Source organism: Rana temporaria, chromosome 1 (genome assembly GCF_905171775.1).
Source record: "Rana temporaria chromosome 1, aRanTem1.1, whole genome shotgun sequence".
Classification (NCBI taxonomy): domain Eukaryota; kingdom Metazoa; phylum Chordata; class Amphibia; order Anura; family Ranidae; genus Rana; species Rana temporaria.
In genome coordinates, this window is record NC_053489.1 from 340,595,778 (window position 1) to 340,618,983 (window position 23,206).

Below are 23,206 nucleotides of genomic sequence, written 5' to 3' on the forward strand. Positions count from 1 at the left end.
GCGGGGGTGATCAGGCATGTTTTTCTTTACACTTTGGTGGCTGGTACAATGAAGATCATTGTATCAGCAATGCTTTCAACTGTCATGAATGTGTTAAGTTCATGACAGCTGTAAATACTAGTGATTGGCTACAGCTAATCACATGGTACAGGGTGCCAAGGTACCCTGGCCCATAACTTACTAAAAAAGGAAGCAAAGCTGTTATAAATCATATTGATTCATAACAGCTTTGTTGACATTGTGATCATGTGACTGCATAGGGAATCAGGATCTTCATTCCAATGTATCCGGTGGGGTGCCGCACTTCCCCCTGTGTCTGTACAAGCAAAATGATGTACAGGTACTTCACTTTGCCTGTACATGCCGCCCACCCGCAATAAATGTACTGTTGGCAGTCACCAATTGTATAAACTGAATGAGTTCTTTTTACAAGTTAAGGGTTCACATAAACTTTAATGTATGTTGCATTAGTGTAAGTTATCCTAAATATAAATTTTTTTTCTATGTGTGTGTTCACATATAGTACTGTGCACAAGTTTTAGGCAGGTGTGAAGAAATATATCTAAATATGTATTTAATTTTTTTTTTTTATCAATTTACAAAATGCAAAGTGAACTAACAGAAAGAAATATATAAATCAAATCAATATTTGGTGTGACTACCCTTTGGTTTCAAAAACAGCATCAATTCTTCTAGGTACACACAGTGCTTGTGCACCCAGTTTTTGACTGAACTTAGCATGTAGGTTGTTCCAAATATCTTGGAGAACTAACCACAGATCTTCTGTGGATGTGGGCTGCCTCAAATCCTTCTGTCTCTTCATGTAATCCCAGGCAGACTCGATGATGTTGAGATCAGGGCTCTTTGGAAGCCAAACCATCACTTTCAGGACTCCTTGTTCTACTTTACGTTGAAGATAGTTCTTAATGACATTGTTGTCCTGATGCAGAATACATTTGGGGCCAATCACACACCTCCCCGATGGTATATTATGATGCCTGTATTTTTCTGCATTGAGGACACCATTGATCCTGACCAAATCTCCAAAACTGAATTTGCAGAAATACAGTCCCAAACTTGCAAGAAACTTCCACCATGCTTCAATTTTGCACTTTCCAGTTTTGGTATATTTACAACTACAACCGGCATTTAACGTCAAACAAATTTTTACTATAGGCCAGTCCGCAAGTGGTTAAGGTAACCCATTAATTTACTACACATGCAACAGAACAAAAACTAGACCAGTACATTTTTTTTAAGAAGCACATGTGCATTAAGATGGGCTGCAGTGCTGGTCCATGAGCATCTACTGCCACAGTTGCTTCAGGCATTCTTTGAAGCCAATTGACCACAAACTCACAGCATATTGGACTCTGAAAGGCACTAATTGTTACTTAGCACAGCTTTCACCAATCAATACAGATGAAAAACCCCTTATATCATAAGATTAAAAATTTATGTAAACCTTAAAAATCTATTTTTCAGTATGTTTGGCATCACTGCTCTATATGCTAACTATAACTATAAGGGCCCCACTACATCTGCCTGTTACATATAGGATCCACTATTAAGACCAAACATTTTGGGCCACATAGTATTATACACTCTGCATAAAATAGGTATGTGTAGTATTAATAAAATTATATATTTCTTGCTTGCTGTTTTATTATCACAGGTTTACCTAAAAAAGCAATTTAATGCTGAAACAAAGAGCCCCGTGAAATTCTGCCCCCATTAAATTTGGCCCCTAAACACCAGTATTACAAAAAGCATCTTTTATTTATACTAGGAAGCTGTGATTATTTTTATGCACTACACTATTTACTAGATACAATTCATAGAAAGAGCCATACACATATATAGTAAATAACATAGATGCATAGATACAGTATAATACCATGGCAAATCTGTAAAAATGTTATGAAAAAAAATACACCAAACAAAAAAGAAAAACATAAAAAATAATAAAGACTACATCGAGCAAAATGGCAATTAATTCCTTGTGTTTTCAATTTTCCTGTTTAACATGGGGTTCAGATATGCATGGATAGACAGCCACTGATGGCACAAAGATATGATCTGTGTATATCTTTGAGGCGCAGAACTGATCTTCGTATATCTAGGTCAAGTCTTGAAATGAAGAAGCAATAAAGCAGTGAAATGGTACTATCACCAAAACATGATTGATCAATTGAATTCTATCAGAGACACTGGGCAGTGAGATTAACTCAGGCCTGATAGGTTCAATGAGTTAAAGCAAGGTGTTCATTTCAGCTTCATTTCACCAGTCTTTGCTTGTGAAATTGGTCAATCAATAGAGGTTGAAGATCATATATATATATATATATCGTTGACCGTCTTATGGGGAATACAATCTAGTACAGTCTGCTCCTGACTCCGGCTGCTTTCAATGGATAATAGAGAATGAACTGAGACTCTATCAGCGGCTTTGCAATGCTACAATTTCGCTTAAAAATGAAAAGTATTTTTGGGTCTTTGATGATATATCTATATATTTTTTTGTCTTCCCTCTTTTCTTCTTTCTTTGATCTGCAACAAATTGTACTGATCTCAGAGAAACAAAGTAATTTATTTTGAAAATATTTGTGCGATTGCAACAAGCACATTAGTTTGATATTGGAAGATGAAACGTTTTAACTGTTTCATTGTTCTTTGTTTCTTTTCTTTGGTAGGTGAGCAATATCTGAAAAGATTTTTAAGAAAAAATGCAGTGGTTGGCAATTGCCTACAATGCGTACATAGCAGCATGACTACATTACATAAAGGATCTTTGCATACAAGATAAATAATGGTTCTTTATTGGCAAATGTTCCCATATGTGTCCCAAGTGATATAGCAGGGCAGTTCATGTTAACCTTAAGGGGCAATATACATTATTGTTGTGGAATAACATGCAATATTAATGTACAGCTCTAGGTGAGTTGCATTGTGATGTCAGTAAATACTGCTCTATATGCACCTATACATCTTGGAGCATCAGAACACACAGATGTGAACCATCCATGTACTTAGTGTGCTGAATTGAGGAAAAAATCTGGTACGGTAAAATCTACTTTGTGTTTAGATCCCATTCAAAATGAATTGGCTACATAGTACACTAGTGCATGTGTAGTAAGGCACACAAAAAAATAGGTAACGGGTCTAGACATGTGCATACTTAAATATTTTATTTCGTATTCGTCCGAAAAATAAATTTATTTAGTTACTCCCGAAATTTGTTTTTATTTATTTTGTTACGTAAAAAAATTAATTAGTCCGAAAATCCTAATTAATTAAGGTCAAATCTGTCATTCAAGGCTTATTGTGTCTGTCGAATGTTCTAAGAAGATTCGACAGAGCAGCTAAACTGTACGACGCCGCAATTGTACATTTCCGGTCGAATGTTCCGCCTACAAGCTATAGAAAAATTCTAATGTTGTATGACACTAGTAATAATTATATTTATAAATTATTATTACTAGTCAACCAACATTCGAATTCTTCTATAGCCTAGAGCATTTGCCTGGAAATGTATGATTGTGGCGTCGCACAGTTTAGCTGCTTCGTCGAATCTTCTTAGAACTTTCAACAGACACCAAAAGCCTTTAATGACAGATTTGACGTTTGTATGTTTTTCACTGCTTTGCCAAATCTTCGTCGTTCACGTCAAATGGTCTACCCCAACATTGTCTCCATAATGTCGAATCTTTCCTCTCTATGTAGAATAATCTTGGACTAATAGAGTTAGGTTAGGCACATTCGACGGCAGATTCGATAGACACAGATTGCTATTGTCAGCGTCATGTTGAATCTCCTATCTATATCGAACTGTTGTAGCAACGAAAACAAAGGTAAAGCATATTTTTATGTCAGATCTTTCGGATTTCGGATTCTGCATGTTCGTTTTCGCTTGTTAAAACCATAACGAAAATACCCAAAATTCGGACGAAAATGCATTTGGACGAAAACAAATGCATGTCTAGAGCCCTTAGTCAGGTAATGACATTCTAGTTGGTCTATATGCTGCCAGGTAATGTAAATTTGGGGTTTAATTTTTGAATGGGAGCTACAAAAGCACATGCATACTGAAGTTTACATACAAACTTTCATAATCTGAGCTGAAATCAGTGGTGAGGAAGGTTTAGTGCTAAAATGTATTGTGTGTTGTGGCTATTAGTGGCTCCACTGGAGCAGGATTATGTTTGAGACAGGATATAAAGTTTACTAACATATGAAGCTTTTTTTTTCCAAACTGAGCATCTGGATACATCTGGAAACAAAAAAGAAAAACATAAAAAAAAATAAAGACTACATCGAGCAAAATGGCAATTAATTCCTTGTGTTTTCAATTTTCCTGTTTAACATGGGGTTCAGATATGCATGGATAGACAGCCACTGATGGCACAAACATAATCCTGCTCCAGTGGAGCCACTAATAGCCACAACACACAATACATTTTAGCACTAAACCTTCCTCACCACTGATTTCAGCTCAGATTATGAAAGTTTATATGTAAACTTCAGTATGCATGTGCTTTTGTAGCTCCCATTCAAAAATTAAACCCCAAATTCACATTACCTGGCAGCATATAGACCAACTAGAATGTCATTACCTGACTAAGGGCTCTAGACATGCATTTGTTTTCGTCCAAATGCATTTGTGCCATCAGTGGCTGTCTATCCATGCATATCTGAACCCCATGTTAAACAGGAAAATTGAAAACACAAGGAATTAATTGCCATTTTGCTCGATGTAGTCTTTATTATTTTTTATGTTTTTCTTTTTTGTTTCCAGATGTATACAGATGCTCAGTTTGGAAAAAAAAAGCTTCATATGTTAGTAAACTTTATTTGCTGCCAGGTAATGTGAATTTGGGGTTTAATTTTTGAATGGGAGCTACAAAAGCACATGCATACTGAAGTTTACATATAAACTTTCATAATCTGAGCTGAAATCAGTGGTGAGGAAGGTTTAGTGCTAAAATGTATTGTGTGTTGTGGCTATTAGTGGCTCCACTGGAGCAGGATTATGTTTGAGACAGGATATAAAGTTTACTAACATATGAAGCTTTTTTTTTTCCAAGCATCTGGAGAAAAATTAGATACAGGTAAAAAAAAAAACATTTCACTTTTCATATTTGTGATTTAATTTTGGGTTTTCACTGGATTATTAATACCAGTCATGCCTGATTCTGGTATTGCAACATTGTGTTTACTACTGGTCTGCTGTATGCAAGACTCAGCAATAAATCAAATTAGGAAGGCCCACAATAAGGTCAAACCTAATACAGATTACATTGCACAAATAAACATACTAACAATAGACTAAATCTAACTAAGATGTGTATTTGATGACTTGAGTTATCATATATATATAGATATATAGGAGGCAGTAAAGTTAGGCTGATTGTTTTACTAAAGGCAAACATGTTGGAGAATCCATTGAATATAGGGCCTAGAGGGGAGTGAGTATTATGGTCAGTTTGGTTGTCAGTCATGCTCACTGTATATAGCAAAATGCATTAACAAACATTCTTATTGCAACACCCAAACCTGATCTAAATAGGGATTCATTGATTGCTCAACATTCAAAATGGGTGGGGACCAGTTAAAGTGGTTGTAAAGCCTAAACATTTTTTTACCCTAATGCATGCTTTACATTAAGGTAAAAAATGTTTAGGTGTCATCATCCCCCTCACCTCTTCCTTTTACTTGCCTGAGCCCTCATTCAGTCACATGGTGTGCACGTCTGCAGTTCTTCTCTCCCCTTACTTCCGGGTCTCGTTGGCTTTGCTGGGGCACCGGGAGCCATTGGCTCCCAGTACTGTCAATCAAAGCCAGTGACGAGGGAGCGGGGCCGAGTCCCGCTGTCTGTGTCAATGGATGCAGCGGGGCTCAGTTGCAAGAATGCACGAGTGCCCCCATGAAAAATGGCTTCCCATGGGAGCACTAGACAGAGGGGCCCGGAGCGCTGGTGGGGGACCCAAAAATAGGAGGTTCACAACAGCTCTGGGCAATTCTATTGCTCAATGCAGGTAAGTATAGACATGTTTTTTTTTTTTTTTTTTAAAGTTTACCTATACAATCACTTTAAGACTTTTTTAAATATGTAAGCATCCTGGTATCCAGCGTTCTTGGTTTTCAGTGTCCTTATAGCTTTTTTTGCCTATACACCACAACATGCATGTATAATTATTTCAATATTTTTGTTTGCATACATACATGTAAAATAGAGGACACCTATCTTTAAGAAAAAGACAAGGATTATCCCTGCAGATCTTCTGGTGAAAGTGTTCCTTGCCTGGTAGTCCCTGGTTGCTACATTCTTTGAGTCACTAATCAGGAACGTTCATGTAGAAAGTAAAGACAGAGAAAATGAGAACTACATGCAATGTTAAATTTAATATTTATTATTTTTCCACCAGATGGTTCAACTGTAAGCACCTGTTGCCCAAACAAAGACCTAAATGAGTCAGAGATGGGGACTCATCCCCTTTCTTCTCTGATAGCAAAGAATTTTTTTTCTTAATTAGTAGAGTAATAGAAAAGCTGGACATTTTAATATTGGTAATATAAATATGTGAAACAATTATTTAAAATATAAAAACCAACACTTTATAAAACATGTTATCTTGAAAACGTTTATATAAAATAGACCAAAAACCCATTACAGATTCCTATTAAAGCATACTGTTTATAGCTTAGGATGTGTACGTTTTGCACTGCATATTTCTTATTTGAGGGAAAATGGAAAAATATGACACATACACATAAACCATTGTATAATTGTTACTATGATGGAGGAAGATCTTGCAACATCTCAGGGCGCAGTTAAAGCAAATTACTCCTATTAAATAGCACCTCGTTCCAAAATACCCTTTTTGCTCTTAGCAATAATTCATTTCATTTTTTTAAGGTTCTATGCGACATAGGTAGCATCCGTCTTAATTAGTTAGCACATTCCTGTGACGTAAAGCAATTATCTGAGGCTCAAAGTAATATAGTTGGAGACTATTGGTATTAGAGTCTTTCAACATGTGAGGTGTCCTTAGGATGATTTAATGTTCATATGTATGTTGTAGTGAGTTAATAGCGTGTTAAATGCTGATTTAAACCTATAACCAGAGAAAGTCATTTCTTGGAATCATCACCAAAATACAAAGAGAAACTATAACTAATAATAACATGGGTCCATTTTAGTATTTGGGAAATGAAAGCTTTCTGTATATAATGACAGCTTTGCAATTGAGTTCTAAAAATGTAATACAGCTGTATAAAAATATAACATAGCTTTTGCATATCTTTAAAAATACCTAACATTTTTTTTCTGTTATATCGTCTTTCGGGCAGCTAAAAATATGTTGCTATCAAAATATCTGAAGAGTCTCTGGCTAGCATAAACAATATCTAAAATTTAATTTGATAAGTGGTCCACAAAGACTAAGTTCACCTAGTGCAATATTATACACTATGCAGTCAAGGGGCACCAGTATTTTTACAACCAGTGTGTGGCTGTAAAAATTGGAATTTAATTTAAGTGCCATATCTGTAGGAATGGCCATTCTTCCTTTTTTTAAGTCTCACGCATGCACAGCGCAGGTCCCAGAGTCCTGTTCCAGTGACTCTGGGAGTGCATCCAATGTACAGGGCATCCCAGATAGCAACCAGTATGGTGCAGATCTCCCCCACTAGTAGCCAGGCTTTGGGTAAGCCAGATGGGCCTTTAAATATGGCATTAAAATGGCTACGTAGTGTTTTGCAATGTATTTGGGCAATTTATTACAAAGGTGAACTTAGCTGGCAATAAAATAGTTGTTTCTAAAAGGAAAACTCTACTTGTCTTAAAAGATAATGCAAATTATGTATTTACTAAATAATCAAAATTTCAATTTATAGCATACTGTATGTATAGTCAAAATATGGGAAAGGGTAAAACCTCTGTCAGTTTTTTTTTATTGCTGTCTGTGTACCATTAGGTAGAAACACTTTCAATGTTCTTCTCATCACCTTTGTTATCAGGAATGAAAGTAAGGGAAAATACAATTTTTTAAGTTGTCATCAGAACAAGCATAGAGGAGAAATCTTCCAATGACAACTTCCAGTAACAACTGTCTAAATGGGGTTTTCCCCTACCTTTCTCCTCTTAAGTCACGTGTTTTGAGTCCTTCCCTACTCTATCAAACAACAGTTTTGCCTTTACATATACTGGCTCATAAAACTTTCCATTTCATTGTACAGCTGAACTAGGCATTGGAAGCAGACGTTTTTCCAGAAAAAGTATTTTGTTTTCTTCTCAATACCTCATTGACAATCATTCAATGAAGTTGTATTTGACAAACCCTTTTGGACTTTTACACTTTTCTTTATTCTTCTACTGCATAAAGTGTCTTGAAAAAAGTATTCACACCCCTTGCATTTTTCCACATTTTGTCATGTTACAACCAAAAACGTAAATGTTTTTTTGTTGGGATTTTATGACATAGACCAACAGAAAGTGGCAAATAATTGTGAAGTAAAAGCAAAATGATAATGATGTTTTTTCATTTTTTTTTACAAATAAATATGTGAAAAGTGTAGCGTACATTTGTATTCAGCCTCCTTTAGTCTGATACCCCTAACTAAATTCCAGTGGAACCAATTGCCTTCAGAAGTCACATAATTAATAAATAGAGTCCACCTGTGTGTAATTTTATCTCAATATAAATAAAGCTGTTCTGTGAAGACCTCTGAGGTTTGTTAGTGAACAAACAGCATCATGAAGGCCAAGGGACACACCAGACAGGTCAGGGACACAGTTGTGGAGAAGTTTAAAGCAGGGTTAGGTTATAAAAAAATATTCCAATCTTTGAACATCTCATGGGGCACTGATCAATCTAGCATCCAAAAATGGAAAGAGTATGGCATCACTGCAAACCTACCAAGATATGTCTGTCCACCTAAATTGACAGGCCGGGCAAGGAGAGCATTAGTCAGAGATGTAGCCAAGAGGTAACTCTGGAGGAGTTGCACAGATCCACAACTCAGGTGCGAGAATCTGTCCACAGGACAACTATTAGTCGTGCACTCCACAAATCTGGCCTTTATGGAAGAGTGGCAAGATGTAAGTCCCGTTTGCAGTTTGCGAGAAGCCATGTGGGGGACACAGCAAACATGTGGAAGAAGGTGCTCTGGTCTTATGAGACCAACATTTTTTTTTTTGGCCTAAATGCAAAACGCTATGGCCCAGATTCTCATACATTCGCGCTGCTCCTGCGCAGCGTAATATATGAGATCTACGTTACACCGCCGCAGGTCTACAGGTTTACATCCTGATTCTCAGAACACTTACCTGTAAACTTGCGGCGGTGTAGCGTTAGATTGCTCGTCGCAAGCCCGCCCAATTCAAATGGGGAGGGCACCATTTAAATTAGGCGCGCTCCCGCGCCGAGCGTACTGCGCATGCTCCGTCGGGTAAATTACCCGACGTGCATTGCGCTTAATGACGTCGCCCCGACGTCATTTGCCTAGATGTATACGTAAATGGCGTCCAGCGCCATTCACGGACGTCTTACGCAAACGACGTAATTTTTATTGAATTCGACGCGGGAACGACGGCCATCGTTAACATTGGTTGCGCCTGCTAATTAGCAGGGGCAACCTTACGCGTCGGGTACGCTACGCAAACGACGTTAATTCGCTGCGTCGACCTCGCGTATGTTCGGGAATCGCCGTACTTACCTAATTTGCATAGACGACGGGGAAAAGCGACGATGCGACACCTAGCGGCGGGAAAAAAAATTACTTTTAAGATCTGACAGCGTAATAGCCTTACGCTTGTCAGATCTAATGGGTACCTATGCGCAACTGATTCTGAGAATCAGTTGCATAGATACCCGGGGCCAGATGAGGTGTTACGACGGCGCAAATGGTGTTGCGCCGTCGTAACGCCTTTGAGAATCTGGGCCTATGTGTTGCGGAAAACTAACACTGCACATCACCCTGAACACACCATCCTCACCGTGAAACATGGTAGTGGCATCATGTTGTGGGGATGCTTTTATTCAGCATAGACAGGAAAGCTGGTCAAAGTTGATGGGAAGATGGATATAGCCAAGTACAGGGCAATCTTTGAAGAAAACCTGTTAGAGTCTGCAAAAGACTTGAGACTGGAGCGGAGGTTCACCTTCCAGCAGGACAACAACCCTAAACATACAGCCAGAGCTACAATGGAATAGTTAGATCAGTGTTTCTTAACTCCAGTCCTCAAGGCGCCACAGCAGGTCATGTTTTTAGACTTTCCATTATTTTGCACAGATGATTTCTTCAGTTTCACTGCCTTAGTAATTACCGCAGCCGTTTCATCTGAGGGAAATCCTGAAAACATGACCTGTTGGGGCACATTGAGGACTGGAGTTGAGAAACACTGGTTTGGATCAAAGCATATTCATGTGTTAGAATGGCCCAGACCTAAATCCAATTGAGAATCTGTGGCAAGACTTGAAAATTGCTGCTCACAGGTCCCATCTGACATTCACTAGATGTGCAAAGCTGGTAGAGACATACCCAAAAAGACTTGCAGCTGTAATTGCAGTGAAAGGCGGTTCTACAAAGTATTGAATCAGGGGGGCTGAATACAAATGCATGCCACACTTTTCACATATTTATTTTTAAAACATTTTGAAAAATATTTATCATTTTCCTTCCACTTCACAATTATGTGCCACTTTGTGTTGGTCTATCACATAAAATCTCAATAAAATACATTTACATTTTTGATTGTAACATAACAAATTGTGGGGAAATTTCAAGGGGTGTCAATACTGTTTCAAGGCACTGTAAATATGTGCAGATCATCTGATCCCCCTTACACAAAACTCTTTGCTGTTGAGTGTAGAAATGTAAACTCTCAGCTTGCTGAAATGTTTATGGCTATGGAGAGTGACACGCTTATTTTGGGAGAAACTAGCAAAGTATTTCTAACTTGTCTGATCTCTAATTCTTCTGACAATTAATGACTACTAGTGGGTGGGCTTCTAAAATTTAAAATTTTCAGTGGTATTGGATGACTGACATACAGTATCATGTGCATGAATATCAGTAACCTTTCTTGAGCGAAATACTTAAAAGTGCTGCAGGGATGTCATGGGGACTGTGTTTCTTTTTGTATTCTTTTTAAATGTTATGTAAGGGTGTGCAACAGATAACAAGATAATTGTGACTTCATACAGCTGTCAAATGCACATTCCAAATAAGTACAAAGCAGTTAGCAAAGGTATCCTAGACATAAGAGAAAGGGGTACAGTTATATATACAAAAACTGCGTCAATCAATAAAACCCAATACACTGTCATTCATTTATCAAAGTAGGACTAGGTTAACTGGTGTATCAGGTGGAAAAAAAGTCCCTGGGAATCCAGTAAGGGATATTGGTTAAAGTGGACGTTTAGAAAAAAATAACTAACTCTAATCCTAGTCTATGCTACAGTCTTAGGCCCCGTACTCACGACCAAACATGTCTGCTGAAACTGGTCCGCAGGCCAGTTTCAGCAGACATGTTTGGTCGTGTGTGGGCGCGAGCGGGCCGAATTCCAGCAAACATTTGCCCGCCGGGCCTTTTCCCAGCGGACAAATATTCCTGGACTTGTTTTAAAACAGTCCGCTGGAATCCTGCCCGCTCGGACATGTACGGTCGTCAGTACAGACCTACCGTACATGTCCAGGCGCCCGCCGTCCCTCGCATGCGTCGAATGACTTCGACGCATGCGTGGAAGCATTTTAAAGGCGGGCCGCCCACGTCGCTGCGTCATTGTCGCGGCGACACCGCGTCATCGACGCGGCGACACCGCGGACACGCCCCGCGTATTGTTTACGCGCGGACTTCTGTACGATGGTGTGTACAACCATCGTACAGAAGCCCTCTGGCAGACATGTATGGTGAAAACGGTCCGACGGACCGCTTTCACCATACATGTTTGGTCGTGAGTACCCGGCCTAAGACTAATCTATCTAGCCCTGTAAAGCAAAAATCACTGCACCTACCTGTTCTGTGTAGGGATGAGCTTCGTATTCGAGTCAAACTCATGTTTAACTCGAACATCGTATGTTCGATCGTTCATTGAAATACGAACAAAGTGGATCGTTCGCGCCAAATTCGAGTTACGTTTCACAGACTATAATTTACTGCGGCATCGCTGGCTGATTATTGGCCAAGCATGCACTATGACCCACATGCTTGGCCAATCACAGCTTTCAAAAAACGGAGAGCCATAATTGGCCAAAGCCAGGGTGGCTTTGGCCAATTATGGCTCAGGGGGTTTAGTACACGCCCCACACTATAAAAGGCCGCCTACAGGTCGGCCTTGTGTAGTGTGTTGCGGTGGTTAAGAGAGGACAGAGAGAGTGTCATTTTTTGCAGGTAGATAGAGCAGGCAGGCAGGCTAGTCAGTTAATGTTACAGTGTGTAGAGGATATATATACATCCCAGGTGTTGTACATATATTTATACACTATAGTTTAGCTAGATCAGTTCTTCCTAATTTACTGGCAGTCAGGTGATTGTGCTAGCTGCAGTATTCTTACATCGTTTATTGCCTGTGTCCTCTGTAGTTTGTACCTAAAGCTACTTGGTGTGTACTGGCTGTGTCCTCTGTAGTTTGCACCTAAAGCTACTTGGTGCGTACTGGCCATGTGCTCTGTAGTTTGCACCTAAAGATTTCGGAGCAGTGATTTTAATGATGCTTAAATTAAAAAGAAAAAAAAATGAAAAATTTCTTTAAATATTGTACCTGCTGGGTACAATATTTAAATACATTTTTCATTTTTTTTTTAAATTTAAGCATAATTAAAATCACTGCTTCTGAAAAAACAACAGTTTTTAAAACTTGATACATGTTCCCTGGGGCAAGACCCGGGTTCTCAAAGATGTTTTACGACAATAACTTGCATATTAGGCTTTAAAATGAGCACTTTTGAATTCGAATGTTCGAGTCCCATAGACGTCAATGGGGTTCTAAATGTTTGCGCGAACGCTCGGTCCGTTCGAAGGTTCTGATGCGAACCGAACAGGGGGGGTGTTCGGCTCATCCCTAGTTCTGTGTAGATGAGTATATGAGAGGCAGCTGAGAATGGAAACACCATAGTAAGTCTATAAGTGATGTCACTTCCCAGGCATTTCCCAGCCATTGTCGGTTCTCTCCTGCACACTGGAGACTGGACTGGATCAGCTGCAGAACGGGTAAGTACAGCGATTTTTGCTTTACAGGGCTAGATAGATTAGGTTTAGAACGTGGCATAAAGTAGGATTAGAGTTAGTTGGTTTTTGCCTAAACTTCCACTTTAAGAACCTGATTGCATAAAATATCACAATGTAAAAATTTGATGTATGTAGAAGCTCAAGTCTTTCTATGTCCACCTGGATCTGTGCGTCAGTGAGTATTAAAGGTTGTGTCTGCCGACTAGATGTTTAAATATGGATTTTATAGACAACACAGCCACACATTAATTGGAAGGAACCTATCTGCATTAGGGCCAAGGTGGTGAGTTTTTAATTATTAGCACCAAAGACTGACACATTTTTTGTGTATTAGGCCCTGTACACACGGGCAAGAATCTCGTCAGGAAAAACCTGTTGTTTTCCCTGACGAGATTCTTGGCAAGAATCTCTTGCCGCCCGAGTGTACACACTGACCTTTCAAAAGAACCGCGGTTCTCTTGAAAGGCAAGAACGTGGTGACGTCATCGCTCGTCACATTTGATGCCGTTGCCGCCATCTTGCTTCACCCTACCTATGCCGTGGAAGCTATCGCACATGCGTCAAAGTCATTTCGAGCATGCACGGGTTTCCATGGCGATAGACACTCTCTGGTTTCTCGTTGGGAAACAGGCCAACAAGAATCTCAACGAGAATCTGCCCAGATTTCCTGATGAGAAACCTGAAAGCCTTGTACACACGAACTGGAATTTCGTCAAGAAGCAGTTTTCTTGCTGTTTTTTGCCTAGAAAAACAGTCGTGTGTACGAGGCCTTAGGATTTTTTTTGTTACCAGAAAACCTAGCACCTATCAATAAGATATTGAAGTTGCATTTATAATCTCACCACCTCATGCCTTTGTATTCTGGATGTTATAGAGAAACACCTTTTCATCAGAAACACTACTGTAAAACCAGTTTTAGCTTTACAGTGTCTAACTGACCAGTAACCCTGGGATTGTAACTACTAAAATTAATAATGTAACATTTTATGAATTTATTTGCCAAACATAATACCAAAATGAAGATCTTGGGGTTGTAAAATGGCATAATGTTAACATATTTATAAAGGCTGTGATTCAGTTATGCTGTTTTTAGTATTTTATTTTTGTATATATTTTGAAAAAACAGAAATTAATGCAGTTTACCTTTATTGTGATCTTTATACAGGGGATGCGCAATCAATCAGCTATAAATATTTTACATGAGAAACAGATGCTACATAAGCGCTGTAATACATTTTTACTATGGCTGCAGATTGAAGCACGTAGAGCATAATACACAAAGGAAGGTCCTAATTACGAAAGTAATTCTGCTAATTACAAATTATCATGGTATTTTAGAAAGCCTTGTGTTACTTCTGTGTGGCTTCACAAAGTGGAATTTTGAATTTCTAAGAATTTTCCATGGGTACTATATGTGAGATTCTCAGGTTCGGAATAGTGGAAATATATACAAATAAGCAAAGTTAATACATTATACAATCAGTGTAGAAGAGGGTTGGATATAACACATTTGCAGGTATAAACTATAACATCCAGATTGTTTCAAACATACTACAGTATAGATCAGGGGTCTTCAAACTATCGCCCTCCAGTTGTTCAGGAACTACAATTCCCATCATGCCTAGTCATGTCTGTGAATGTCAGAGTTTTACAATGCCTCATGGGATGTGTAGTTCCGCAACAGCTGGAGGGCCGTAGTTTGAGGATCCCTGGTATAGATGGTACTATATGGATGGTAATCTCGTGTGAGTAAATTATCCAAATCACAACAGAACTTTTTCCTTCACATACACACACACACACACACACACACAGTCATATAAATAATATATACAAACATGCTAGGAGCCAGCATTTATCCTAGGCCAGACAAACCTTCTGTTTCCCTCAATCCTTCACTTGCATCATTTGAAAATTGATTTGAAATGTGTTTCAGTACAACTACCGATAAAAAAGCTATAATTTATAGTTGCGGCCCCTCCACTAGGGGCGCCACCCCCCCTGATCTAAATGCAGGGCACTGGATGCATGATTCCAATGGGGGGTGTCCCCCTCCTCCAGGTAGAGCGTAACCTTAAGACAGGATGTCACCAGTGGCAAGGAAGGAAAAACAGAGGACTGACTCCTTATAATGTAAAACCGTATAGGTTGTTTTATTAAACGCCTCAATGGGCTGCAGCATAAAACAGGTAAAAACAGTCTAGGACCCTTCAAATGTGAACAACCGCAAACACAATGGGGGTCGTGGAAAGCCGTGTAACCCACATCAGAGTCAGCGTGCATTCCACAAAGACGTGACGTAGCGCAAACAGCGTTCCAACCTTTCGCAATTAGTCATCAAAACGTGGAGCGGCGGGGAGCACCAGCCACCACTGATCATTTAATTACTTAAACATGTGCCATTCTAATATGAATTAAGCATGGCTGTAAGAAGTTTGAGTTACTACAAAAGTATCAGCTGGCTTAAAAATCATACACATGGTACTACTGTGGTATTATTTACACAGTAAAAAAAAGCTAACTTAGAGAAGATGTTATTACTTTTAATTGTTTCCTATTTTAGAAAGCTATTCAATTCCATTTTCTATTATAATACAGTAGCTGTCCTAAAGCTCTTTTTTCTTTAAAAAAAAAAGTCAGCTTTATAGTGCTGGCCATTTACAGTGTTTGATATTTTTTCTGCAGCTATTGCAGTAAAACCCACCCTAATTAACTTGCAATGGCAAATGCAAACTTCTAGGCTTAGTCTAGGGACAAAATTGCAGTGATAAGTAGCAGCAGGGTGACAGTACCCTGAACCCATTCAACCCATCTCTCTAATACACCTAACTGCAGACAGTGGATGTACTATGCACTCATTTTATAAAATGAGTGCACCCACCCCCAATATGGAATGGCAAATGGTGTCTTCTGTATGACATGTCGTGTGAGCCTGATCTCTGATTTGTATGCAATAATCATTCACAATAACCGATTGCTTCTCATGGTGGGTAGGTGACTGGGTTGCACAGCTTTTGTACTTGAGCATCCTTTACAAAGCACGGGCCTCAGTCTTAGGCCTCGTACACGCGACGAACAGGTCTGCTGACATGTTCGGTCGTGTGTACGGCCGACCGGACAATTTTCCGGCGGATCGGACAGGTTTCCAGCGGACGAATGTTTCTTAGCATGCTAAGAAACATGTCCGCTGGAAGCCTGTCCGTCGGACATGTTCGGTCGTCTGTACGACTTACCGGACATGTCTGCACGGCCAAAAGCCCTCGCATGCGTCGAAGCGATTCGACGCATGCGTGAAAGCATTGACCTTCCAGGGTCGCGCACGTCCCCACGTCACCGCGTACCCTGTCCGCGAAGATTTCGGTTTGATGGTGTGTACAACCATAAGACCGAAATCTCTGAGCGGACATGTCCAATGAAAATGGTCCGCGGACCGTTTTCATCGGACATGTCCCCTCGTGTGTACGAGGCCTCAGAGCCCCACTGCTTATCCTGTGAGGCCTGGTTGGAACAAATGGGAATTGCAGCAAAAATCCTAAACCGTTTTTTAAAGTTCTACAAGACTAAGACTACCTTCAGTTTTGCACAGTTGTATAGGCTCCCCTCCTGTACTGAAATAGCTTACTCTGATTTTAACGCAAACCTTGGGATTCTCACAACAGGCCTTAGAAGCTGCAGCTAATCAGAGTCCAAATCATTTCCTATCTGGAGGTCCTCAAGCATTTAGCTAGCTCTTTCCTCCCTAGCCTTACTATCCCTGGCCCACCCCTTTCATTCATTGGATTTTAGTTCTTTCAATTATGGAGACTCATCATCACAAGTGGGCAATATTAAAGACAGTATGCATACAAATGCATCCTGCCTAGGAATGCCCATTCCTCCAGACTGAAAGTCCCTCATTTTTTCATTTGCATATTTTATTGGGTGGGATGTTGTGATGTTTTCAGAACGCTATTTACAGCACCTTGCAAGCCCCTCACATCAGCTACAATCTGCCGGCATTGCATAGAGACACACAGAGATTCAATGATGACATCAGAGGGCCTAAAATAGTATGTAATAAAAATGGAAAGGTTTTGTTTTGGAATTTCATTAGCATGTTGAAGGGAAGGAGAGACAGGAAAGGCAAAATACAGTATAAGCAAATGAAATGTTAGAAAACTATTTCTACCCAGTGAATTTCTGAGAAAATCTTCAGTACTTGATTGCTTTCAGAATGTCCCAAAGACAACCAAATTCATCAAATGCATGTATTGTTCACTGTAGTATATATGAGATGTCATGTGATATATGTATGATGGCGCTGTAGCCCTCCCTATTAAAGTGTAGAAAAAGGGAAACATTTTATTTATAGGTGTAGATTGAGTCAAGAAAAAATTAGAATGTCTGTTTTTACTGCTAAAAGTGATCCAGGAGGAGGTATACCTTCCAATGGGGACAGCAACAGCTAAAGTAATACATAACCACAGCATTTACTGTACCAGTTACATTATATATAATCTACATTTTAAAAACATTTGCTTAATGCTTATAATAATTTTGGACATGCAAAAGGTGTCACTTGACTCACAGTGCTTTGGCTTTTCACTTCCCTCATTGCCAATGTGGCTTGGCTAGATGCACCTCTAAACTGAGCATGTTGTATACAGTGTTTGTGCATGCATGCTTTGTCAACTTTCTACCAGATTACCCTTCACCTTATAATTTCCTTTTTTGTTATCCTTGTTCACAATTTTTCACCTTGCCTGTTTTTGGTTTTCCTTGTTCCGTTTGTCATACTATTTATCTTATAATTGAATACACATGGATATCTATACTTTACATTAAGGGTTCTCCTTTAATAACTTACTTTATCTATGAGTTCTTGATCCTTGACTGTGAATATATTCACTAATGCTTTGAAGCGCATCTAAAATACAGTTATGATCACTCTTAGGTGCTGCCTTTTTATCGTCTTGATATATTAATTCTCCATCTGTGTGTAGATTCTGGGCTAGAATATTTTACAAGGTATATAACTGATAGATTACTAATGCACTTTATAGGCTTGAGTCTATATCTAGCCAGGGAAACAATTTCATATATCTGGGTGTTTATAATTTTTATAAGAAGGTTTGTTTTAAACAGTTTAAAAATGTAATTTGGGGATTTGTCATTCTTTATTTATGTATTTGTATTACTTATAAATACATTTTAGTGGTAATTTATTTGCTTTTTTTTTATATAAGGGCTTTACATTTTGAGTGATATTTATTAGTACTTAAGATTATAATCCACTCTGCCTTTACAATTTTTGTCAAATAAGATAAAAAAATAAATAAAAAAAATTCAAATGATTGTACAAATATAGTTGCTTGTTATTCTAGAGGGAATCCCCTATCACAAAAGATCTTGACAGAATTAATAATGATCCCTTGTGCTGTTCAGAACAGGAGAAGTGAAACTGTCTAAAGTACGCACATTTCATTTCTGTCATTCTAAAATTATGTAAAACCACAAAAGATGTGCATAAATATTTTGTCAAAATGTATCATACGCCAAAGTAAGTAAATTTTCCATGGTGATTTAAATCTTGTAAAAGAAGTGGGTAGACATGTCACAGGGTGTATGAATTATACCAGCTCAGTAAATCTATGTTTGCTTCCCACGCACTTAGGTAAGGGGAAGATAAAAGTAAGAAACATGTCCAAATCCAGGGGAGTATCAGAAAAGAACATGGCTTTACATGTAAACATATATTTCAATTAATGCCTTTCTTCACTGCTCAATTAAATGTATTGATATTTTCTTTTACCACATATGGTAGGACCACTCAAAATTTTTGTTTTAGGTTATATGCCTATATATATTATGTCTTCTATGTGGTACTAATTGTATGTTTTTATGTAAGTGCCAGTATACACACAGATATAATATAAGCTCCAATTAAAACAATGTCATGATTTTTGAGGGATCTTGTCAAAGAAAAAGGAAAAAAAAAAAACGAATGCAAATTGTTGTCAACCGCAAAAATTCAGTTGCCTGGTTATATGTCCTTTTGCGGTCTGTAAAAAATATCATGCTGGTCATGGGTACATCAATTGAGGACTCCAGTGGAATTCATACTCTTCCTGCTGCAAATAAACGGGCAATAAACTTTGAAGACATATCTCTCAGAACTAGAAATACATCTGTGCTATTAATTAGGAACACAAAGGGAATATGTATGTGAATAATAGGAGAAGACTTTACTCAAGAGACATTTCTAAGTCATTTACTAATCTTATTTACTATTTGCCATTTGTTTTCAATATCTCCTAGTGCTGTAATTTCACATTAGCATTCTTTGTTTAAAGGTATTCAAGACTCACCTATACCAAATGGCCATTCACTTCCGGGAAGGGATTTTCTTCGGAAACAGATGAGAGGGGATCTCTTCACTCAGCAGCAGCTAGAAGTGTTGGATCGGGTGTTTGAGAGGCAACATTACACAGACATCTTCACAACTACAGAACCCATCAAACCAGAACAGGTATTACAACTATGATAGAGATTTTAGACCAGTGCTGATATCATTTACACTGCAATTTTACATGTATTATTTGGTTTACTTGTATGACAAGACTGTCATTTTAAATTAGAGCATAGGAATCATCTAGGAAAAAGTAATGTAAATAAGCAAATTATACTATAGCTAGTCCTTTGAAAATATTTGCTTAATGTAGACAAAGATAATGGTATGTGGGATTTTATTGGTGCTAATATCTACACCCTCAGCAAAAATTCACAACACGTGTATAAAAACATACATTTCTTTATAACAAAGTCATATTAAAATGTATAGGGACATACACCCCATGAAAACATTTCAAATACACAATAACATTGTTACATCAGTACACAGCAGCCACTAAAACCACCCTACTTATAGAATTGTCTGAAATACATGGTATGAATTGATTACAGCATAATTGGTTATGTCATTGCACACGGCTTAACCATAAGAAGAGGTACTCAAGTCCCAACGTGTTTCGCAGGGTAGCCTCTTCAGGGGTTCAGGGGGGGAGCTGAGTACAACTGATGAGAGAAAAAACCACATGATAGTATACATATAACAAAACAGGAACATACCACTTAAAGTGATTGTAAAGAAAAAAATAAAATAATAAACCTGTCATACTTACCTGCTCTGTGCAGTAGTTTTGCATAGAGCAGCCCTGATTCTCCTCTTCTGGGGTGCCCCGCTGGCACTCTGGGCCACTCCCCTTAGCTGAGTGCCCCCATAGTAAGCTGCTTGCTGTAGGCAGACTTGTGCATGCTTACTCCCGAGCTGGCTCCCTGCATCCATAAGTCACAGAGAACATGGCTCAGCCCTGCCTCTGCCCCCACCTCACTGGCTGTGATTGATAGCAGCAGGAGCCAATGGCTCCTGCTGCTGCATTTCAGCCAATCAGGAGGGAGAGACCCGGGAGAGCCTCGGTCTCATGCACATTGCTGGATCGAGATCGGGCTTAGGCAACTATTACGGGGGTTTAGGGGGGAGCTGCACACTGAAGGTTTTTTACCTTCATGCATAGAATGCATGAAGATAAAAAAAAACTTCAGCCTTTACAACCACTTTAAGCCAATACAACAAGTCAGATTTAATAATGCAGTGACAATTACCTACAAAGACCATCTCCAGTTGGGGGTATCCTTTCTACTGGAGGAGGCAAGGGCAAAGATGGAAAGAAGGACCCCCAGTCAACCAACCTTTCCCAGGACCATGGAGGTAGCTTCAGGGGGGAGAGAGTTAGCCAGCGGTCCTTACTATTTGTTAAGCCTACAAAATAAAATAAAACTTAAACAATACCTCAAAGTCCAAAAGAGAACCAGGAAAACCAAAAATAACCCCCTATTTTTTAGCTCCCACTTATTGGGGTCTCCTACAGTAGAAAGAATACCCCAACTGGGGATGGTCTTTGTAAGTAATTGTCACTGCATTATTAAATTTGACTTGTATTGACTTAAGTGGTATGTTCCTGTTTTGTTATATGTATACTATTATGTGGTATTTTATTTTTCCTATCATGGTTATGCTGTGTGCAATGATATAACCAATTATGCTATTATCAATGTACAGTATACAACACAGGTAGGGAGGTATCAGGGTTGCTGTACTGATGTACCAATTTTATTGTGTATAGAAAATGTTTTTATGGAGTCCCCCCCCCTCCATGGATTTTAATATGACTTTGTTATAATAAAATGTATGTTTTTATATTTTTATATACATGTGTTCTGAATCTTTCCTTAGGGTGTAGATTTTAGCATCAATAAAATCCCATATATGCTTCTTTTTGTCTAAATAATGATCATTTTGGGGATGTGGTGCTGATACCCAATAGCTTGTTTTTTATATGCTTAATGCAACTTAGTTATTTAATTTGAAATGATTTTCATCAATGACAATGTATATTTAATTGAAAATAATTTGACATGACCAGGGTCAGCATGGACTTGAAAAAATATATTTGACAGACTAATGTAGCCAATCCATGCATACTCCAATGTCAGAAGTTCAAGATAAGTCATGAGTAATTCTAATCTTTTTTGCTCCAGATTTAGAATACATTTCTCTTTTACTAGTTCATAACACTTTTTGCTGCTATAAATATTGGTGTAAAATATAAAGCATTGTGAGAGTAGAGTATACAGATACTATATATTGTTTCCAGCATAGAGCACCCAACACATAATGATGCATTTTCCTAATACATTTCCCACACAAATGTGGAAATACATTGCATCTGAGCACCGCAAACCAAAAACACAATTTAATTAATTTGTTATATTTAAAATAAACTCAAAACAAACTCCCCTATCCATCCATCCATCGATCCATGACGCCGTGCTTCTTTTCTAATGAGAAACCGCTTTAAAAACACCCCTGTAACATTTCTGGTCTTAGCCATCTTAAGTAAGGGCAGATGATTCATGTAGCATTTACTTCCTGAAATGCATCTGCTCTTATCTCAAGCATGCAAGCAGGAGGGTATGCTTAACTGGGAAAACTCTTCCTCCCTTCCTGAAGACTCCTGTGATATATGACATAATATGCCTAGGCCTGGAAACCAGCAAGTAACTGAAAAATATTAAAAAAAAAGTTTAAAACAAGTAAATATGATAGTCTTTCCTATCTATTTACTAATGCTAGCAGCATAAGGAATAAAAATCAGGAGGGTTTGGCCTAGCTGTGCATGCTGGGGAGGGGTATTTATGAGGCAGACGCCATTGGTTCTGGGTCTTCTTCTTCGAGTGTGGCACCCACCTTTAGGGTGACCACATCACGGCGCCCCGGTGTTATGGCCTACCTGGCCGGGGCGTGTGTGCCACGCGGTGTTCCTGGTTCCGGGGCCATGATGGCCCGGAGCATCTGAACAGCGACGGGGACCCAGTGAGTGACTGGGTTTCCACCTTTGAGGATCCCAAGCTATATTGCTGTTTGGTGGGAAGTCCGTCATAGGAGCGCCATTGAGAGGCTGGCGATCCAAAAGGGCCTCGACAAACCACCGGGGATCAAGGTAGCCGGACACTGAAGGATTGATCACCTGTCAGTCAGTACCTGGGCGACAAGTTGAAGGAGATCCAGGCGTAACCCACCTAAGGAGGATTGCCTCCGTTACCACAAATCAGAGAGGGCCTGTGGCAGAGGTGTCTCCCTGACGTTCATCAAGGAGGGTCTGTGGCAGAGACTTTTTCTTCAAGTTCAAGTTCACTAAGGAGGGTCTGTGGCAGGGACTTTATCCTACAAATGTCTGAGTGATACTCCGGCTGCCAGGTCAGTGAGAGAGGCCTGTCCGGGTACGCTATCCCCACTTAAACAGGAGTGGTGCAGAGAAGTGTTACGCTTGGGAGCAGGACTGTTTCCCTATTACTACGCCTGAATTTGCTATTCTCCTTTCTTCTTCAACTTTACTTTCCTCACAACAAGTTATATTGTTTTTCCCCGGCTGGGTA

General features: G+C 39.0%; 1 protein-coding gene across 2 annotated transcripts in view; it reads left to right on the top strand.

Moving 5' to 3' along the window:
* Window positions 1-23,206, top strand: part of PAX5 (paired box 5) — a 275,149-nt gene that overhangs the window by 119,436 nt on the left and 132,507 nt on the right. For both annotated transcript variants that reach the window (XM_040361643.1, XM_040361652.1), the window contains exon 6: window positions 19,564-19,739. In XM_040361643.1, the coding sequence (XP_040217577.1) occupies window positions 19,564-19,739 (176 nt within the window). The remainder of the gene's footprint in view (window positions 1-19,563; window positions 19,740-23,206) is intronic.